General features: G+C 39.0%; 1 protein-coding gene across 27 annotated transcripts in view; it reads right to left on the bottom strand.

The window, feature by feature from the left end:
* The window catches only part of bru3 (bruno 3), a 905,487-nt gene that overhangs the window by 139,905 nt on the left and 743,082 nt on the right, over positions 1–22,500 (bottom strand). For 21 of the 27 annotated variants that reach the window (XM_067116888.1, XM_067116902.1, XM_067116880.1 and 18 more), the window contains one exon: positions 16,580–16,708. The exons of the other annotated variants lie outside the window; for them this stretch is intronic. In XM_067116888.1, coding sequence (XP_066972989.1) covers positions 16,580–16,708 — 129 coding nt within the window. The remainder of the gene's footprint in view (positions 1–16,579; positions 16,709–22,500) is intronic. 27 annotated transcript variants of the gene reach the window in all.

The raw sequence follows: 22,500 nt of genomic DNA, 5'->3' as shown, positions 1-22,500 counted from the left end.
GGTTGAGGACAAGACTGACGCCCTAAAGGGAATATAAGTCACCTTGCGGGTAGAACAGACAAGTTTCTTGTATCAATAGGCATCATTTGAACTACTTCCTCGTTAATAACCTGTTATAAAATCAAACAATTTTCCATTAATATCAAGGTTGCTATCCATGACACATAACTGTATAAAATACATTACTACGCGCAAAGAGAAAATACAAAAATATAAGTAACATTATGAATACAAATTTCAACATTACGCAAAACGAAGCGTCATACCTCAAACTATCGCAAGACAGTGAAGATATTATTTCACAGTCCCAGGTGTCACTTACTGTCAACAAGTGGCGCTGTATCGCTTACAGCAGACATTTCTTTGCTGTCCTTGAATTCTTGTTTGTAGAGCACCAGGTTATGTTGGCTCTAATCATGTCTCTCGATTTGCGTTCACTTTTTGCCTACTATGGCACTGAGATCTCCTTGATGGCTTACATAACCTAATAGTGAATATTAGTAAGGGTATACTTCTTGCAAGGAGAAAATCTTGTTTGGGTCAAAAACTGGGTTAGTTTTTGGTATGATTCCTTTTTAGTTTCCTGTAAAAGAGAACTATTGTGCCAGCTTTGTCTGCCCGTCCGCCCTCAGATCTTAAAAGCTACTGAGGCTAGAGGGCTGCAAATTGGTATGTTGATCATTCACCCTCCAGTCATCAAACGTACCAAATTGCAACTATTTAGCCTCAGTAGTTTTTATTTTATTTACAGTCAAAATTAGCCATAACCGTCCTTCTGGCAACGATATAGGATAGGCCACCAACGGGCCGCCGTGATTCAAGTTTCATGGGCCGCGGCTCATACAGCATCATACCGAGACCACCAAAAGATAGGTCCATTTTCGGTGGCCTTGATTATACGCTGTAGCGGCTGTACGGAAAAATCGATCGCGCCGAAGAAACTCGGGCTCATTTTTCACTCGTTTATTCTGGGATTACAGCAGCAGATCATTCACTTCCGACGTCGCTAACCATTGCATATATCCGTCGCCAATTCTGTCACAGGAATTAAGTAATTCAGTCTATTATTATTATTCCTTGAACTCTGTGTCCAGCGGCTGCAGGCCAGAAAGATGGGTGTTTGTGGGTGAGAATTTCCAGCCACGTCGGCCTTCCTCTGGCGAGGAGAACGGATGGGCTGAACCAATCGTCTCTCCTTTTTCAATTGGATCGCTGTACAATAGTGATGTAGTTATCGGTGCCGAAATTTGATTGCGAAACGAATTTGCATTTTATAAATGGATGGAGACGAGCGAATTTTCCGAGTCCTTGTTGATTCTCAGCAATAAATTGTGTTTCGTGATTGTCTCTCTTGCCACTGACAGACGTGCGTGTACATTTACCTTGTGTAAGTATGAATATATATATATATATATATATATATATATATATATATATATATATATATATATATATATATATATATATGTGTGTGTGTGTGTGTTTATGTATGTATAAATAAATATATATATACAGTATATATATATATATATATATATATATATATATATATATAAATATATATATATAAATATATATACTGTATATATATGTGTATATATATATTTATGTATATTTACATACATATATATCATATATATATACATATCTATGTATAATTATATATACACATGTATATGTATATATATACACACAGTGTGTTTGTGTATGTAAGTATGAATATATATATATATATATATATATATATATATATATATATATATATATATATATATGTGTGTGTGTGTGTGTGTGTGTGTTTATGTATGTATAAATAAATATATATATACAGTATATATATATATATATATATATATATATATATATATATAAATATATATACTGTATACGTATATGTGTATATATATATTTATGTATATTTTACATACATATATATCATATATATATACATATCTATGTATAATTATATATACACATGTATATGTATATATATACACACAGTGTGTTTGCTGTATGTGTAAAACACGTCAGGATTTGTGATGCGGGCTAAAGCCACCACGACTCCCTTCCTGAAGTATAAATAGCTTTCCTGATAATCTCAGCAGCTCTTCTACCAAATTATTCACTGGTGTACTTCGCGAAGAGAGAGAGAGAGAGAGAGAGAGAGAGAGAGAGAGAGAGAGAGAGAGAGAGAGAGAGAGAGAGAGATTGAAATCCCTTCGCCGGATTGTCAATTAAATCCTTATGAGAGAGGAGCGCGTTATTCCCCAAGGATTCCCCTCCCATCCAGATTGCATGTGTTTGGATGAGAGAAGCGTCTCCCACGAGTCCTAGCCCCGGATAGCTAACGGACATGACTAATAGATGAACAATAGATATCTCAACCTCCTTCTCTGCCCATCCCCCCAACCCCCCACAACCCCACCCCTTTATCTCGCCTTCCTCCCGTTACACCGAGTTAGCTTCCTTTATCCTTTCGAGGATTGAACACCACGGAGTGCTCGTTGCCTTCTCTCCTCTTTGCAAGTTAATAAGGAGCTATGGTCTTTTATCCTCTTCGTGCAAGGAAATAAATAAGGAGTCACGGTCGTAGCCATTATCTCTCTCTCTCTCTCTCTGTAAGGAAATAAATAAGGGTCATGGTCGTTGCCATTATCTCTCTCTCTCTCTGCAAGGAAATAAATAAGGAGTCATGGTCGTAGCCAAGATCTCTCTCTCTCTCTCTCTGCAAGGAAATAAATAAGGGGTCATGGTCGTAGCCAGGATCTCTCTCTCTCTCTCTCTCTCTCTCTCTCTGCAAGGAAATAAATAACGCGTCTTTGTCGTAGCCAGGATCTCTCTCTCTCTGTGCAAGGAAATAAATAAGGAGTCATGATGTAGCAAGGATCTCTCTCTCTCTCTGTGCAAGGAAATAAATAACGCGTCATGGTCGTAGCCAGGATCTCTCTCTCTCTCTCTCTCTCCAAGGAAATAAATAAGGAGTTGTGGTCATAGCCAGGATCTCTCTCTCTCTCTCTCTCTCTCTCTCTGTGCAAAGAAGCGAATGAGGAGCCATGGTCGTAGCCATCATCTCTCCCTCTCTCTCTCTCTGCAAAGAAGTGAATAAGGGGCCACGGTCGTAGCCAGTACAACGATGAACACAACCATCTTGCAAGGAAATAACAGCAAAGAATTCTCCGTTATAAGTTGGTAACGGTAAAAAAAAATATGCCGTTTTGCAAGGTACTAACATTAAAAACGTCGGTAAAGAATTTAATTACGGCTGAGGATGTCGCTTAGCAAGTTGTTAATGGTAAAAAAAATCTTATTCTAATTACAGTAAAGAAATTCTTCTGACTACAGTATTTGTCAATGTAAGAAAAGGCCATCTTCTGAGTTGGTATTGAGAGAGAATGTATTAAGATGACGGCCCGAGATCGGTTTGGAAGAGGGTAATGTTACCTCCCACCGCAGCAGACCCCCTCAACACTGCAGCAGGAACTGATCATGATCCAGAGCCAGTGATTTTTCACCGCCCTCAGGGGAGACGCGAACCCGCCACATCAGAGTGGCATGTCACGATACTAGCCACTATATCAGCGGCCCAATATAAACACTCAGTGTCTACAACTTTCACACTTCACCTTTCGTGAAATTTTAAGGTTACTAAAAAAACAAGAAAAAAAAATCACACACATACACAAAAAAACACGACATTACCATTCTGTTTACTTTTGATTTTTTTGGGTGAAGCGAAGATGCAAGTAAATTTTTTTTTTTGGTGGAGCAAAGATAAAGTAAAAAAATTTATTTTTTGGTGGAGCGAAGATAAGTATAAAATTTTTTTGGGTGGAGCGAAGCAAAGATGAAGTATAAAAATTTTTTTGGTGGAACAAAAATGAAGTATAGAAATTGTTTTGGTGGAGCGAAGATGAAGTATAAATTTTTTTTTGGTGGAGCAAAGATGAAGTATAAAAATTGTTTTGGTGGAGCGAAGATGAGGTATAGAAATTTTTTTGGTGGAGCAAAGATGAAGTATAAAAATTTTTTGGTGGAGCAAAGATGAAGTGTAAAAATTTTTTGGTGGAGCAAAGATGAAGTATAAAAATTTTTATGGTGGAGCAAGGATGATGTATAAACATTTTTATGGTGGAGCAAAGATGAAGTAGAATTTTTTTTTTTTTTTGGTGGAGCAAAGATGAAGTAGAATTTTTTTTTTGGTTGAGCGAAGATGTAGAATTTTTTTTTTTTTTTTTGGTTGAGCGAAGATGAAGCAGAAACGTAGCAGCAGAGGCTGTTTGAAGGATGGTTAGCCGGGAGGCGAGACGGATGGGCAATAAATGAACCTATGGATGGCGCGCCCTCCCAAAGGATCTTGTCCATACTAATCGAAAGCAAACACGGGATTCTATGGCGCGTGTGATTCCTCAAAGGGCGTCCGGATAAGAGAGGATCTGGACCGAGGAGAAGCGACGGGGAGGTGCTTAGAAGGGTCAAAAAAAAAAAAAAAAAAAAAAAGCACCAGAAGGAAAAATCGTTTTGAAAAGATAAAAGAACGAGCCGAAAGAAAACGCACGCGAAAGGAGAGAATGGCGGAGAATGATAACAGAGAAAATGGCGGAGGTCAGGAGGAAGGAGGCAGGAAGGGGAGAAAGGAACGGCGAGGAGCAGACGTAAAGGCGAACGAAGGAGTGGAAAGGTCAAGTGTAAAGAATGGAGAGAGGCAAAAATGAAAGAGAAACGTCATTGATTAAAAACAAAGGCAATGATTTACGAGAAGTGAAACGGGGGTGGGGGTGGGGTTAGCTGCAAAGGAGAAGCAATAAATGAAAGGGGGGAAGGAGATTCTAAGGAGAAGTGAAGAAAGAAGACTTATATGAGATAAAGAAGAGAATAGTGAAAAAGGCAAGGACTCATGAATAAAAAACAAACAGAATGAAATAAAGGGACAAAGAAGTGAAGAGAGAGAAAGAAGTAAGAGGCAATGAATCGATGAACGAAAGCGGTAAAAGGAGAAAGAACCGAGGAGTGAAAGGGGCAAGAGGCGAAAGATTGAAGAATGAGAAGGCACCGAGCGAACGAGAAGGGGAAAAAAAAGTGCGATAAAAAGGAGGGAAGGGAGGAAGGAAGGAAGAGGAAGAAGTGCCGAGACAAGAGGGACTGATTTCTCAAACTGGCACTTTTAGATTCTCTCAAGTGCCTGTGACGATCTCTCTCTCTCTCTCTCTCTCTCTCTCTCTCTCTCTCTCTCTCTATTTCTGGAATAAGGACACAGGTGACACTTTCCGAAAAGCCTACATTTATTTCGGCAGCTGGCTTTGACGTTGAAATAATACAAGTGTTTGCTGTTTCATTCGCATACCGTAATTACGTCACAGATGCTTCCGGGCTGGTAGTCCCAAGTATATATATATATATATATATATATATATATATATATATATATATATATATATATATATATATATATAAATATGCATATGCACATGCACACAAGGTTTCTATATAGGTAAATGTACAATTATACGTCCACGGTTATCTATCTATCTATCCAAGATTGGAAGATGCAAAATATACCGAAGATGCATTAGCAATTCTCTGGTAGACATCAGAGAGAGAGAGAGAGAGAGAGAGAGAGAGAGAGAGAGAGAGAGAGAGAGAGAGAGAGAGAGAGAGAGAGAGAGAGAGAAAAAGATCTTCATTTCTGTTAAGATCTATCCGTTGAGGGACGATCTTCAGATTTCTCCGAGAGAGAGAGAGAGAGAGAGAGAGAGAGAGAGAGAGAGAGAGAGAGAGAGAGAGAGAGAGAGAGAGAGAGAGAGAGAGAGAGAATTTCGAGCAGCCTATTAGGACGCAGGCAGTAAACCATCTCTTCCTGAATACATGATGAAAGTAGCCCCCTTTTTTTCTGTCATAGCAGGGGGCGCAGGGTGGGGGGTTGGGTGGTCAGGGCATCCCCACGAGCCTTTAATTCTAAATAAAAGTCCCGTGAACCTTCTTTAAAGCGTCCGACAGGCAGAGAAATCCGAAAACGGGCCCCGCCGGTGGCGTAAAAATAACCGATATCTTTTTTATCTCCATAATTACGACCCGGTCTGACCGCTTTGAGAGATTCACGTTCGACATTCCTTTCAACTTTTTTGATCGCCCAATGAACGGATCCGACGGGAACGGAGTGCCTTGCATGCTGTGCGCGCGCGCGCACACACACACACACATACACTCACACACACATGCACATACTCACTCCCTCACACACACACACACCTTGAGTTCTTCGTATCTTTTCGGCTCATCGTAATTCCATTGTGCCTCGCATGTGCGTCAGTTCCTTGGGCTTTGGATTAGGGGGAAAGAGTAACTCAAGAACATTCACTAAAATGAATTTCTGGTCTTCCTTTTTTTTGGTCTTTGGTCTTTCGATATGAATCGAAATTCTAACCATTCCTTGGTCTTTCGATAGAAATATAGATATGAGTCGAAATTGAGAGAGATATACCATAGATTTTGGATCTTTCCTAGATAGCGACCCCCAAAGGTTTTCGGGGGTCGTTATCTAAGGCTAATATTTCTTGGGGGTCATTATCTTTATGATATTTACAGTCTTTTGTTTATGTTTTCACGGTCATCCCCAACAGGCTTGTTCTAAACACTCACCAAAGGTGGATACACACCGGGTTAAAACCCGTCGGCGTCGCTATCTAGGAAAAGATCCGAGACTTTACTTGAATGCGCAAGAGTTTCTAAGACAGTCTGCGCAGTTAGAGAGAGAACCATCATTCATATGACTTTGGAAAGTGCTGTGCCAGCAGTTTGCTGGGGTCCATCAGGAAGTCGTTTCCGGATTTCTTCAACCAATTTCGGAGGACAGGCAAATCTCCGCCCGCGATTCTGCATTCCTGTTTTTAAGAGGAGGTTTTACCTGACAAAATGAGAACACGTGTTCAAATATATGGATTTACCTGACAAAAGACTGAAATAGAAACGAATGATACAATTCAAATTGGGGTGGGTGATAGGAATGATGATGTTAAAATGCTCACTATCTATTTTTTTTCAAATTAGGTAAAGACAGGAAATCTAAAATAAAATGTGGGTTTTTTCCTAATTAATTGAAAAACAGATACTCATTTAATAGCTCTCTCTCTCTCCCTCTCTGTTACCTACTGAGCACTAAAACACAAACCGAAAATTTAGAGAAACTTTTTGATATTTTCCATCGCAAACTTGCATACTCATATCTTTCCTTTACTGCTTTGACTATAAATAGTTGCCATGTTAAAGTATTTACTACAATGACATTGTACACCTCAGTACTGGCAAATTACCGCCGTGTTTTCAAAAAAGCAAAATAATCAAAACAAAAGACCAAAATGTCTATACTTTTCCAAAAAATAAAAAAGGTAACAAATTTATAAATGCAAATTTTATTATTCAAACACACGAAAACCTGTCTTTCTTATGATACATATCTTATTGCTATGTATCCCAGCCATTGTTAAGTGACGCGTGTTACGACATTTTTGAGGATATGGGGTACAAAGTATGTATATATAAAAAATTAGATTCATTAATCACACAGGTAACTGATTTCATTCATAGCATGGGTCCAAGATAAAGGATCATTTTTACTTAAAGGTTAAAGTCCTCCTGCGCCTCGCAAGGCTCATAGGGCCGGCGCTGAACTCTGGTTTCAGCAGCCTATGGGGGAGAAGTCCTGTTGCCTAAGACAAGTGGCCAGTGTGTTGCTAGGCCCACTGTTTAACCACCCAGCCCGAGTGCTGATACCTATTTTCTTACTGACCCTCTCGAGTTTTCAGACCGCTACGTTGGCGGGCCACCGGGTTTACGCAATGGCGCCATCCTCAAGCCACCAGTGAGCGGTGGGATTTGAACCCCGGTCTCGACTGGTAGGCGAGAACCTTACCAGGAAGTACTGAACTTGAACCAAAACTGTACAAAGGGTAGTCATAGAGAGTAACCGAGTAAACTGACAAATAAGTCAGATTGAATTTACAACTGAATTTATAAATCACGACGCACACCAAACTCTCCAAACGACAGAATTCGAGACAAACAATAAAAAGTGAGCACATAAATAAGAAAACTTTACTCCTCTGGAAAATCAACCTCACAAGACGACAAAGCGAAGAAGAAACAAGTCTGAGGAAACAAAAAGAAGAAGAAGAAGAAGAAGAAGAAGAAGAAGAAGAAGAAGAAGAAGAAGAAGAAGAAGAAGAAGAAGCAGCCGGGAATCAAGACAGGAGTGAATAATGGGGAGAGGCGAGGGCGATCAGAGAGACAAAGAAAAATTCATTATGTGCAACAGGAGAGGGAAAATTTCATTACGGGCAAGAAAGGGGGAAGAGAGAGAGAGAGAGAGAGAGAGAGAGAGAGAGAGAGAGAGAGAGAGAGAGAGAGAGAGAGAGATCGGGGAAGTGGAAAGACGAGACCGGTATGAGAAGCCCCACTTAAGGGAATATGCGTCCATAATCGAGCCCCATAAAATCAAGGGAAAGTGAAAAAAATTGGCCGAATCCATCGCGACTAAGAAAAAAAATAAAAAAAAAAAGGGTCCTAAAACGCTTATGATCAAAATTGCTGCTAAAAAGCCCTAAATGGCCAGGTCGATTTGTCTCTAAGGCGGAAAAGTGAAAATGTTCCCTGAAGCGAGCTGAAGCGAGAGACGGCTGGCTGGCTGGCTGCTCCTGAAGGTGGCGCTGACGGAGGGAGCAGTGCAGTTTCATCTCTCTCTCTCTCTCTCTATGAATACGCCACCAAAGACACAAATGAAAGGATAATAAATTGTCAAATAGTCTCTGTGAGGACAAGAGACATCATTTTCCTCCCAAGGAACATTATCATCTCATGCTGGGATTTATTCAATGACTCGAAGCTCCTACCTCACTTACCTTCTCTCTCTCTCTCTCTCTCTCTCTCTCTCTCTAGAAGATCGAAAATGGGAAGAGAATAAATAGCAAAATGAGCTCTCTGCGGAGTATATGTCTTACCTCCACCTTTTTTTTTTCCTCCCCCCTTTTTTTTCCTTCTCTTCCCAGTCAAAGTAGTGAATTACTCCCAACTTGGGGCAATGTCAGCCATAATAACGATGGGTGAAGGCATTGAAAACCGTAATCATGTGAAGTGTTCGCCATTAAGGTAATAGACCCTTGATGACGCGTCTTTCGGTACGATAGTCAATCTACAGAGGACGTCCATCCACCTCCTCCCTCTCTCCCCCTCCCCCTCCCCCTCAACCCCTCTCCCCTCCGAAGTGGGAAGGACAGCATGACCCTCCACCATTAACCACCACCTCCTCCTCCTCCTCCTCCTCCTCTTCCAATAACACTCGAATTCATCTCGCAGGAGTGAAAGGGATTGTGGAGGGGGGGGGGGGATGGGGTGGATGAGGCACAGACGGACGATAGGGAAATGGAAAGCAATGGAGATAAGAGAAGGAAAAGAGGAGAATAAACGGCTTCGAAGAAGGCAGTTCGAGAGAGAGAGAGAGACAAAGATTCCAAAGTCGTAAAAGAAGAAGAAGAAGAAGAGTAGATGAAAAACCCTAAAAGAAAAAAAAGAAGACATCGAGGATGAAAAAAGAGAGTACCCTTTTGTCGAGGACGACCCTAACAAGAAAGTACAACATTTGTCGAGGACGACTTAACAAGAAAGTACGACTTTTGTCGAGGACGACCTTAACAAGAGAGTACGACATTTGTCGAGGACAACCTTAACAAGAAAATACGACATTTGTCGAGGACGACTTAACAAGAAAGTACGACACTGACCGAGGACGACTTTAAGAGGAATTGCAACATTCAAAAGCGAAACATAGTTCAGACTATAACAAAGAATTGAACAACCGAATCCTGTTAAATGGACGAATAACCATTAAAAAAAAAAAAAAGGAACCACGGATCTATTTCGACCCCTCGTCCGCTTTCTTCCCGAATATGAAACAAGAAGCTACAGAAAATAGGCAAAGGAGAACGAAAGAGAGAGAGAGAGAGAGAGAGAGAGAGAGAGAGAGAGAGAGAGAGAGAGAGAGAGAGAGAAATGGAATTCTGCGAAGGAGGAGAATAATTCATGAGGGTTGGGTTGGGTATGGGCAGGGGGTGTGGGGAGGGGGTGGGGTAGGGGAGAGGAAGGATGGAGAAGGGGAGGGGGAACGGAGAAGAAAAGAAGAGATCCTTTGATGAAGTCAAAACCCCCTAAATGATGAAGATTTCGGGAACGGATATGGTTGGGCTCTAATATTGGGAAGAGAGAGAGAGAGAGAGAGAGAGAGAGAGAGAGGAGGAGGATGATGATGCAGATGAATCTCATCGCACTGTCAGCTTCTCGTTCATCTTATATAACGTGCATTCGATGGCAAAAAGCGTGGGATCTTCTTGTGATATTCGTGGGTCCTCTGTCAGTGGGATTAGATGCGCGCGCACGCATGATGTCAATCAGGACCCACTAGGTGGGTGGGTCCTGATGTCAACGTAACAGGAATTTCCGAGGGATTTTTCTCCACAGATCTTTTCTCTCTGGTATAATAATACAAAATAGTACACAAGATATAAAATGGATTGCACAGTGATGTATTTATCTTTCTATACGATTTAATGAATTCTTCACCTAAATTCGTCTCTAGCACAAACGGACGGCCAGAGAGAGAGAGAGAGAGAGAGAGAGAGAGAGAGAGAGAGAGAGAGAGAGAGAGAGAGAGAGAGAGAGGAGAGGGACTGGAAAAAAAACCAGTTTGTTTTTCAGTGTAATGTGAGCAAATTTTAAACTACCCATCCTCATTCTAAATTGGAAAGGGATGAGTTTCCCAGCTACAAAATTAGTCCTGGGCCAATTCGTTCTTGTAAAAGGTCAGCTACACTGGACTTTTTCTTCTTTTTTTTTTTATCTCCATCTGCCTTCCTCTCCGGGAAAGGTATTTCAATCAAATTAACGAAAACAAATGCGAGTAGAGAGAGAGAGAGAGAGAGAGAGAGAGAGAGAGAGAGAGAGAGAGAGAGAGAGAGAGAGAGAGAGAGAGAACTGCTGTATAATCCAGAATTTGGATTTTCAAAACCTAAACTTACTTTTAGACCTATGAATTACATAAATCTATCCTAATCTCATTTATCCAGTCTTGATACCTTTTAATTTCTTGTAAAAACTATACTAAATTTAATTCATATTGTCATTGTTATAAGAAGTCACTGATTTTCAAAATTACAATTATACAAAACAATCCAATTCAGATTATTTCGTAAGAATCTCTGTCAGGAGGGATATTAAAAATATCTGCACATACCTTTACTAAAATACCTATGTAACTATTCACAGACATAAGTTTCCTGAAAATCCATCCAGTTAAGTATATAAAAAAATTATTTTTCCTCAGCAAAGTACGCGATAATACAGAAATAAGTGAAATAAACGATGGCTTAAGAATTCGACAAATTAAAGCCCCTTTTTCTGTAACTTAACCAAATTCAATTGAAATACAAGACAACAAAACGCGTATTCTTTGAGGCGATTTATTTTCCTATTTTTATCTTTTTGAAAAAGGACAATTTTAACGTAAAACTATGTATCTCAGAGCTCCTAGAGACTAAGAATTATCTGGCATCAAAATCACCCTGATTCGTAACCAAAAACACGCAAGAAGAGATTCAAAAACAAAATCAGTAAAAGGTGCGAGAGAGCGCCCCAACCACTCTGCCTGAAATTGAACCCCTCCAGCGATGGCACTCCGGAATCCCGAGGCTCCATGCCCAGCTAACAAGCAATTAGTGCATGGCAACTTGAACAGGTCGCCTTGCCCAATTTCCCGGCGACATTGTCCGGGCCAGAATATTGGATTTAAATCCCTCCTGCAAAATCAGTTCGCCGTCTAAAAGCGTAAACAGCTTTCGGTTGGTATTAGCGTCAGGGATATTGAACCGCTTTGCGTAAGGGATCCTCGCCTTATCCTACGCATTTCGGCTGGCGATAATGGACACGCCATTACTCTATCTTGACTGCCATTGTGGTGGATATACTGCGCTTGCGCACAGACGGAAAAATCATCCTCTATTAATCAGTCTACGAAGACAGCTGCTGATTTGGTTCCTCTGAGAACGCCCTCATCAACGTCTGGTCTGATAGACGCAGAGAAAATATTAAGTGGCGTTTCTGAATTTTAGATTTCACCTGACTTTGAAGTGAAGAATGATGGTGTACGGATAAAAATGTCATTCTTATGTAATGCGGGTGTCTGCATAAAATGCATTGTCTTTAAATGTGACCCTTGATCAGATACTTATCTTTCAACCAGAAACATTGGAAGTTGTGAAAGTTATAAATAGGTTTTGATAACTTGCGGATGTTTCCCTTTCAAAACACACACACACACACCTATACATGTATATATATACATACATTATATATATATATATATATATATATATATATATATATATATATATATATATATATATAAGCATAAATAAATGAAATAAAAAAAAATTAAAAATAAAAAAACTAAAGGAGATCACATAAAATACCTAACGCCACGTCTGGAATTCGTCTGCAACCGATAAAATATTCCGAAGATGGTTTACAGACTAAATAAAACCCATCTGATACTTTCGGAAACACTAGATTGTCCCCCTTCACTCCAAGGAAACGGAAATTCGGGGAGAAAAAAAAGAAAAAAGAGGAGAGAGAACGAGTAAAAAAAAAAAGAGGAAAAAAAAACTAAAAGAAAAAGTAAACAGTTCCTCTTCGGAAAACAGTCCTCCATTTCCGTCGGGGGAAAGTAAAAAAAAAAAGAAATAAAATAAAAAAAGGGGTAAATGAAAAAAAAAAAATTGGGGAAAGGCGAAGTATAAAAATGACGCATCCTTTTTCGGAATTTTCGTTTCGAGTGAAAATAAAGGCGAGAGCCCTAATGGTTCATATTTTGAGATTAAACCTACTTAAAACCGTTCCGTTTTGAATTCAGCCGAAGGAATGACTCATTGTCGGAACGCCGTGTCCCGTGGACGAATGTTTTATGCTGAGATGCCCTTCTCTACCCCATGGGTACCTTTTGTTTTTTTTTCCCTTCTAGTTTTCTGGTTTCATATATTTTGATTCTATTATTGAAGTTTTGTTGAGGGTCCTTGGGTTTTTCTTATATTCCCGTGTATGTACAAAAAAAAACGACAGGCAAATTCTTACTATCAAAATAATGTCTCTTTAAAAAACTTACTTCATAACGGCTCATGATATTATTAACATCTTAATTCTTTCCACATTTCCAAAACGGTATTATTATTGCCTTCAACCTAACTACAATTTCTTGTTTCATCATCACAACCTTTTGTGCCCATTTACCTTTGTGTAAATAAACGTAGAAACTTAATTGAATCGATTACTGAACACTAAGACTTTCAATGAAATGAAACCCATAGAAAAATAGCTTCCCTAATAGAGTTAAATCTTGTAGAGAAAATTTCCAACATGATAATTTAAATGTTACACATATATTCAAATCAGGAACACTGTACATGTAAGGACAAAGTTTTAATAAACTGATCATCAAAATAATATCCTGCTTTCTACATATGTTTCATGATTAAAGGTGGCATGAAAAACAATCTACAATCTAACGAGTATATGGTAGATTAACAATATACATGTGGTTATAAATAGGCGTGACATACAAACTCACGACTCACAAATATGTACAGTACAAATATGCTTATAGTTACGACAGGAAAAAGTCAGTTCATAAAGTGAAACACACACCTACCTGTCCCTTTCACATCGTAAGAGTTAAATACATACACATTTAACTGTCCACATAATCCTCAAGTTACTTACCTGCCTACCCCGATATGTCGAGGAAGGTTAATGACTCAAAGGCCAGCCATCGAAGAGCTGAAAAGACTGTTCTAGGTTAATGCACAGACGAATAACTATACGTAATTCCCAGGTGGCTGGTTTTAGAGGTCGTGCTCACCTTCTATCAAACGACAAGGGACGTCTGATTGCCTACAATATGGTCGCTAACACAGTTAAGACAATTGTGGTCTGGAGTTAATATTCCACTGGTGACTTCTACAACGCTAACACAGTTAAGACAATTGTGGTCTGGAGTTAATATTCCACTGTGGTGATCTCTACAACGCTAACACAGTTAAGACAATTGTGGTCTGGAGTTAATATTCCACTGTGGTGATCTCTACAACGCTAACACAGTTAAGACAATTGTGGTCTGGAGTTAATATTCCACTGTGGTGATCTCTACAACGCTAACACAGTTAAGACAATTGTGGTCTGGGTTAATATTCCACTGTGGTGATCTCTACAACGCTAACACAGTTAGGACAATTGTGGTCTGGAGTTAATATTCCACTGTGGTGATCTCTACAACGCTAACACAGTTAAGAAAATTGTGGTCTGGAGTTGATATTCCACTGTGGTGATCTCTACAACGCTAACACAGTTAAGACAATTGTGGTCTGGAGTTGATATTCCACTGTGGTGATCTCTACAACGCTAACACAGTTAGGACAATTGTGGTCTGGAGTTAATATTCCACTGTGGTGATCTCTACAACATGGTCGCTAACACAGTTATGAGACAGGTATGACCTGCCTTTATACGGGACACTTATATAAAACATCATTACTACAGGAGGTTGACTGTGAATCGAGAAATGAAAAAAAAAAAAAAAAAAAAAAAGTTTCTATGACATTAATGGGTATAACTATGTGACTCGGCAGGTTTCCACGTCGTTAAAGAGGGCGTCCGTCGCCATCTGCTACACCTGGAGGAGGAATGTTCAGGCGGGGAAACAAATGATGTTAGGAATCACTGAAGACCACCAAGTCAGTCCGATTCTGTCTCCTGCGTTTTGCTGCTGTCGGCTTGTCATAACGGCAACAAAGTCTGCGTGGAACTTGGAGTTTGTGTGCGTGGGAATGCGTGAGTGTACTTTTGCGTGTGTAAGTGTACGTGTATGTGTGTGTATGTGCAGCAGCAGCAGTAGCAGCCAAGAGGTCGAAACCGAGCTTCAGTCACCCAAAAACACATTCAGTGACTCCACAGCTTCGGGTTGGTGTGTTGTACGACTGGTCACAGCAATGACGTCACATCAAGCCATAAAAAGGTTGGGTTGGGTCTTTCATTGATTCAAGAGGAAAAGAAAGAGAGAGAGAGAGAGAGAGAAAGAAAGAAACAGTGAGAGAGAGAAAAAAAGAAAGAGAGACGAGATGTATATATAATAGAATTTAAAAAAAAAAAAAAGTGTTAAAACTACAGAGTCATGCAAAAGCCAACACAGAAAGTGCCATTACTCTCAAAGTCCTAAAACCCCCCCAAAGAATCTTCTTCCCTCAGTCGCTCTCCTCAGGCTCTGTTGAATCTTGGAGGGTAAAAATCAGATCCCCCTCTCGATTATCACATGTGAATTATATTCTGTTAAAGAATGATTATCATTACTGTTATCACGTTATTTATATAAGAATAATAACTACCCTTGTTATCTCCTCTTTATTTTAATGACGACACCTCGCTCTGTCTTTGCGGCAGAAGGATGGACAAGAGAATTTTGGGCAATCACTGACGACAATTATACTCATTCCCATGTTCATATGTATGCATGTATATATACATATGGATATACACACACATATATATATACATATATATATGTATATATATATATATATCGTTCCTTCACCCAATTTTCTTATTTATCTGAAGGAGCTGAGTCAGTGTCCCCGTCATTCCCATCACCCTCATGTTCCCATCAGGAATTGGCGATGGGCTCACGCCAAGAAGAAACACTGGAATGGGAATGTCAAAGTTTTGCCAAATCGGAAAAAATTTTTTTTTTCCCGTCACGTTCAATACTTTTTGTTTTTGCTCATTAATCCTTTTGTCAGTTCAAATGAAGTCTGATTGGTTCTCTGGCCGTTTATTTCTTTATATATTATAATAATATGTTGTAGGAAACGACTCTTCCGTTCACTCTGCTCTTTGAAGACTCTCCGTAACGACTAATGATAATAGTATTAGCCATTACCGAATGACTTCAGATCACCATTTTATATTAAATATATATATATATATATATATATATATATATATATATATATATATATATATATATATATATATATATATGAGAAAAAGCTAGTATAAAAGTAGCAGCAGCAGTAGTGGAAGAAGTGGTAGAAAAGTAGCAGTCATAGTGGTGAGAGTAGTAGTAGTAGTAGTAGTAGTGGTAACTGAGTAGCAGCAGCAGCAATGACAGCAGCAGCAGCAGCAGCAGCAATAACAGCAGCAGCAGCAACAACAGAAGCAGCAGTGAGAGGAGTAGCAGAAGTACAAGGAGAAAGAGTAGAAGAAACAGCAAAAGCACGAGTGACAGCAGTAGAAACAAAAGTAGCAGAAGGAGAAGGAGAAATGGTAGGAGCAGAAGTAGAAGAAGGAGAAGGAGAAGTAGGAGGAGAAGAAGAAGGAATGGCAGAAACAGAAGGAGCAGAAGTGGTAGAGGCAGCAGAAGTAACAGTGGTAGGACTGACAGCAGCAGTAGTAATGTGGTGTGTCTGGCACGTGTTGTTATTCTGAAGTGTCCTACCTTTACTGGCTCCATCGGGCCCTCTCAGTATGGTGCATTCCTCTATGTTTCCGTAGTGTTGGAAGAGCTGACGCACATCCTCTTCTGTCTGCTGTTTACTAAGCATTCCAACGAACAATTTCCTGTCCTCTGAAAGAACGAGAGAGAGAGAGAGGAGCTCTGATTGTAGTCCTTCTTCCTCTTTTGGGCAGATGGCAATTGCTGCCTTCAACAGTTATTATTATTATTATTATTATTATTATCATTATCATTATGACAAAGCCATCATTGCTAAACACAACAGGCTTTCTTTTCGGATTGCTCTATATTATTAATTGATGAATTTAGGCTCATTTTCTCTCTGGGACTCAATGCTTTTTTTTTTATATATGTACTTTATATTTTTCTCCAGGACTTTCATAGCTGACATGGTTGATATCATATACGTGTACAGACTTACGACTAAGGAACCAAAGACATCCTTAGATACCCCTTGATCCATCTGACTGAATCGCAAAAAGACGCAGTTTTGATTTGGAAAAATAATAATAATAATAAAAAAAAATTCATGAGGCGTAACTCTGGGGAGCCCTCGTCTGTGCCTGGTCAAAGTCACGTGATCTTTATATAAAAATGACGAAATGCCGCCTGACTACTTCTTCTTCTTCTTCTTCTCCTTCTTCTTCTTCTTCTTCTTCCTTAAGGGAATGGCCAGGAAAAATTGACGTGAAAAATTTGGATAAAAAAACTGGCAATTCCAAAAAATGTTAAAAGAGTTATTCATAGACATCTGAGGCTATAGCTGTAACGTATTGCTGTAACGTATTGCTGTAACGTATTGCTGTAACGTGGTGGTTTGGTTTTAAGCTCTTTTTTTATATCTCGATTTCAGTTTACTTATTCATTTTAGAAGAGGATATAACAGCTCTCTCTTTTTTTTTTTAGACAACCCTAATTTTTTTCCCCTGAAGCTGAAGCTTAATAATTTTTTTTAATAAGTTATATTTGTACGGGAGGTGAGATTTACCCAAGGATAAATAATGATGAATGGTTAAAAGTGTTCTCTTAGACTATATATAATTTTTTTCTAGCTTGGATAATCTCTAAGTAATGCTGAGGTCGAACTGCGAGGGTCAAAAATCTAAATCTGTATTCCAAGTTCAGATTTTTATTTTTTTTTTTTCAAAAATGGATTCGTGAGTTTGAGTTGAACCCACAAAATATGCAGTGTATGAAAAACTTGAGGGAACCAAAAAAAAAAAAAAAGGAAAAAAGAGGATAACCCCATTTGTTTTTTTTTTGATTTCCTTGGTGTGCAAATGCCATCATCGTTCAAAGGTGTCATCTACAACCACTAGAACGCCTCTGTCCTCGAGAACGCTCAAAAGTGCTGACTCTTCTATCTCGAGGACGAGGAGGCGCTACTCTGCACTGATCTAAGACGTCCACTATGAGTGCGGTTGAGTGATAGGGACTAAGTTCTACAAGTTTTTTTTTTTTTTTTCTAAAGCTCTGGTTTGGATGCGTTTTTTTTTTCTCTCTCTCTCCAACACTGAACGAACGTGATTCGGTGCATCATCAGACAACGAAAGGATTACGAGGGAACAAAATTCATCTGAGGTCTCTCTCTACTGCTTTTCATTTTGGTCTCGCGTTTTCGTCTCTCTCGAAATGAGGACTCCAACAAGAAATGAATATCTGAATATTTATTCTAGACTTCCACAAGAAATTAACGTCTTAATATTTATTCTAAAAGAGATGACCCGCGTCATCTCATATCAACTGACTTTCAGGCCGAAGGTCGAAGAAACTCTTTACCAAAAGAAAGATTAACTAGCTTGGAAATTTTAGTTCAGACAACAAATAGTAGACTTCTGTCGTCACTGATCCAGAAGTTTTTGTTTACTAAGTTTGGGGGAACGCTACAAATACAGACCTCTGACGTCATTACTTCAAAGGTTGCCGATTACTGATCGAATCATCAACCAATCACCTTCGACCTCAAACGTCACGACTTCATAGGTCGTCGATTACTGATCGAATCATCAACCAATCACCTTCGACCTCTGACGTCACGGTTTCATAAGCCGTCGATTACTGATCGAATCATCAACCAATCACCTCCGGCCTCTGACGTCACGGTTTCTAAGGTCATCGATTACTGATCGAATCATCAACCAATCACCTCCGACCTCTGACGTCACGGTTTCAAAGGTCGTCGATTACTGATCAAATCATCAACCAATCACCTTCCACCTCTGACGTCACGGTTTCAAAGGTCGTCGATTATTGATCGAATCATCAACCAATCACCTCCGACCTCTGACGTCACGGTTTCAAAGGTCGTCGATTACTGATCGAATCATCAACCAATTACCTCCAACCTCTGACGTCACGGTTTCAAAGGTCGTCGATTACTGATCGAATCATCAACCAATCACCTCCTACCTCTGACGTCACGATTTCAAAGGTCGTCGATTACTGATCGAATCATCAACCAATCACCTCCAACCTCTGACGTCACGGTTTCAAAGGTCGTCGATTACTGATCGAATCATCAACCAATCACCTCCAACCTCTGACGTCACGGTTTCAAAGGTCGTCGATTACTGATCGAATCATCAACCAATCACCTCCAACCTCTGACGTCACGGTTTCAAAGGTCGTCGATTATTGATCGAATCATCAACCAATCACCTCCGACCTCTGACGTCACGGTTTCAAAGGTCGTCGATTACTGATCGAATCATCAACCAATCACCTCCGACCTCTGACGTCACGGTTTCAAAGGTCGTCGATTACTGATCGAATCATCAACCAATCACCTCCGACCTCTGACGTCACGGTTTCAAAGGTCCTCGATTATTGATCGAATCATCAACCAATCACCTCCGACCTCTGACGTCACGGTTTCAAAGGTCGTCGATTACTGATCGAATCATCAACCAATCACCTCCGACCTCTGACGTCACGGTTTCTAAGGTCGTCGATTACTGATTGAATCGTCAACCAATCACCTCCGACCTTTGACGTCACGGTTTCTTTAAATGCGTCGATAATTGATCGAATCATCAACCAATCACCTCTGACCTCTGTCACGGTTTCAAGAGTCGTCGGTTACTGATCGAATCATCAACCAATCACCTCCGACGTCACGGTTTCAAAGGTCGTCGATTACTGATCGAATCATCAACCAATCACCTCCGACCTCTGATGTCGTTTCAAAGGTCGTCGGTTACTGATCGAATCATCAACCAATCACCTCCGACCTCTGACGTCACGGTTTCAAAGGTCGTCGATTAATGATCGAATCATCAACCAATCACCTCCGACCTCTGACGTCACGGTTTCAAAGGTCGTCGATTACTGATCGAATCATCAACCAATCACCTCCGATCTTATGAACTCCGAGTTCGTCAGCTGGAAACTGAATCATCTACCAATCAACGTCAACCTGTGGCGTCACGATCACCATCAGCCAGTCAAAGCCAAGCTCTGGGGTCGTCGTGAGTCCAAAGGTCATCGATAATTGAGCCTGACCTCTGACGTCATGAATACAGAGGTGATCTTTGAGCCTGTGACTTTTTTTTTTTTTTTTTATTTTTGTAGTTCCGAACCGGACGTAATGAAGCGAATTATTATTTCTCATCCAATTTGTTCAAAAAAACTTTCGGAGAGCTTTTTCATACCGATGGAAATGCTTTATCGCAATTAATGCTCAAAAAACAAGTAAACAACAACAAGACTGAAGCTTTTGTAAACATTTCTGTTGCCTTGACACCACCTTTGAAAAAGGGGAATCGTTTATTGAAATCACATACATATGTGCACAGTGTGTAGACTCTGACTGTACGTTTTTCCAAGTATATCTTGTGTGTGTGTGTGTGCATGCGGAGTGTGGTTTGAAACAGAGAGAGAGAGAGAGAGAGAGAGAGAGAGAGAGAGAGAGAGAGAGAGAGAGAGAGAGAGAGAGTAAAGGGTATGTATTTAGGTACAAAAGACTTGCCGCCATTCCTATTTCTATTGACCGCCACTCACGAAAACAGTCACTGGTCTTAGTAGCTACACTATTATCAAACAGCACCACAAAAGCGCTACTCGGAAGCTGGAAGATATGTCAGTTCTTCTAATCTACTACTGATTCGGTCAGCCGATGCATATTCCAAACTTGGGGAAGACTTACTTTTTTTTTTTTTATCATAAGATGGATAAAGCAACCGCACAGAAACTAGCAAAATTTTAAGTGGACACGGTTTAAGCAGGGATGTCCAAGATTCTTTGTTTTGATATGACCGAACAATTTCTTCTTGTGCTTCATACTCCTCTAGATATATATATGTACGTTTTACGTTCTCATGCCTCGATGCTCAAATGGAACGCGACTAATTTCATTACTTCAAGGTTTAATCGATCTTACTTTGCACTAACTAGCAGAGGGTTCAAAATTACACTTTTAGCTTACGTAGTGTGTTTAAAAACGCGCATACCTACATACGTACACCCTTGTTCTTGAAAGACATGCACACACTCTCTTCCTCTCTATCAAAATTTAAAAAAAAAGTCGTATCTTTCCTAGATTGTGATCCCCAAGGGTTTTCGGGGGTCGTTATCTAGGACTAATAGTTCTTGGGGGTCACTATCTTTATGATACTTCCAGTCTTTTGTTTATGTTTTTACGGTAATCCCTAGTGGGCTTGTACTAAACACGCCGCAAAGGTGGGCACATACCGGGTTCAAACCCGTGGGGGTCACTATCTAGGAAATATCCAAAAAGTCTGATGACTTATCAACGATACTAAACTTTTATTTTTTATATTTAAGGCGTTAGTTAATCAGAACTAAGTAAGGACACAATTTTTCGTAAAATGTGGATCTATGCAATATCGCTGCGCCTAATGATCAAAGCATTTTGTCCCTTAAAACGTTTTTCTGGGATATTTCCTTTTTTTTTCTTTTTAAAAAAAGCATTAAGGTACCCCTTTGTTTTACAATTTCTATTTTGGTTTGGTTTATTTATTCAGTAAATATTTTTTTAAAGCATTAAGGTATCCCTTTTGTTTTACAATTTCCATTTGGTTTTGTTTATTGATTCAGTAAATATTTTTTTCAAAGCATTAAGGTATCCCTTCGTTTTACAATTTCTATTTGGTTTTGTTTATTGATTCAGTAAATATTTTTTTAAAGCATTAAGGTATCCCTTTTGTTTTACAATTTCTATTTGGTTTTGTTTATTGATTCAGTAAATATTTTTTAAAGCATTAAGGTATACCTTTGTTTTACAATTTCTATTCTGATTTTGTTTATTGATTCAGTAAATATTTTTTTAAAGCATTAAGGTATACCTTTGTTTTACAATTTCTATTCTGATTTTGTTTATTGATTCAGTAAATATTTTTTTAAAGCATTAAGGTATCCCTTTTGTTTTACAATTTCTATTTGGTTTTGTTTATTGATTCAGTAAATATTTTTTTCAATACATTAAGGTATCCCTTTGTTTTACATTTTCTATTTGGTTTTGTTTATTGATTCAAAATATTTTTTAAAGCATTATTCCCTTTTGTTTTACAATTTCTATTTGGTTTTGTTTATTGATTCAGTAAATATTTTTTCAATACATTAAGGTAAATTTTCTATTTTTTTGTTTATTGATTCAGCAAATATTTTTTAAAGCATTAAGGTATCCCTTTGTTTTACAATTTCTATTTGGTTTTGTTTATTGATTCAGTAAATATTTTTTTAAAGCATTAAGGTATCCCTTTTGTTTTACAATTTCTATTTGGTTTTGTTTATTGATTCAGTAAATATTTTTTTCAATACATTAAGGTATCCCTTTGTTTTACATTTTCTATTTGGTTTTGTTTATTGATTCAGCAAATATGTTTTTAAAGCATTAAGGTATCCCTTTTGTTTTACAATTTCTATTTGGTTTTGTTTATTGCTTC

This window comes from Macrobrachium rosenbergii, chromosome 14, assembly GCF_040412425.1.
Source record: "Macrobrachium rosenbergii isolate ZJJX-2024 chromosome 14, ASM4041242v1, whole genome shotgun sequence".
Lineage (NCBI taxonomy): Eukaryota > Metazoa > Arthropoda > Malacostraca > Decapoda > Palaemonidae > Macrobrachium > Macrobrachium rosenbergii.
Note: the sequence above shows the minus strand (reverse complement) of the source record. Positions and strands in the feature narration are given on the sequence as shown.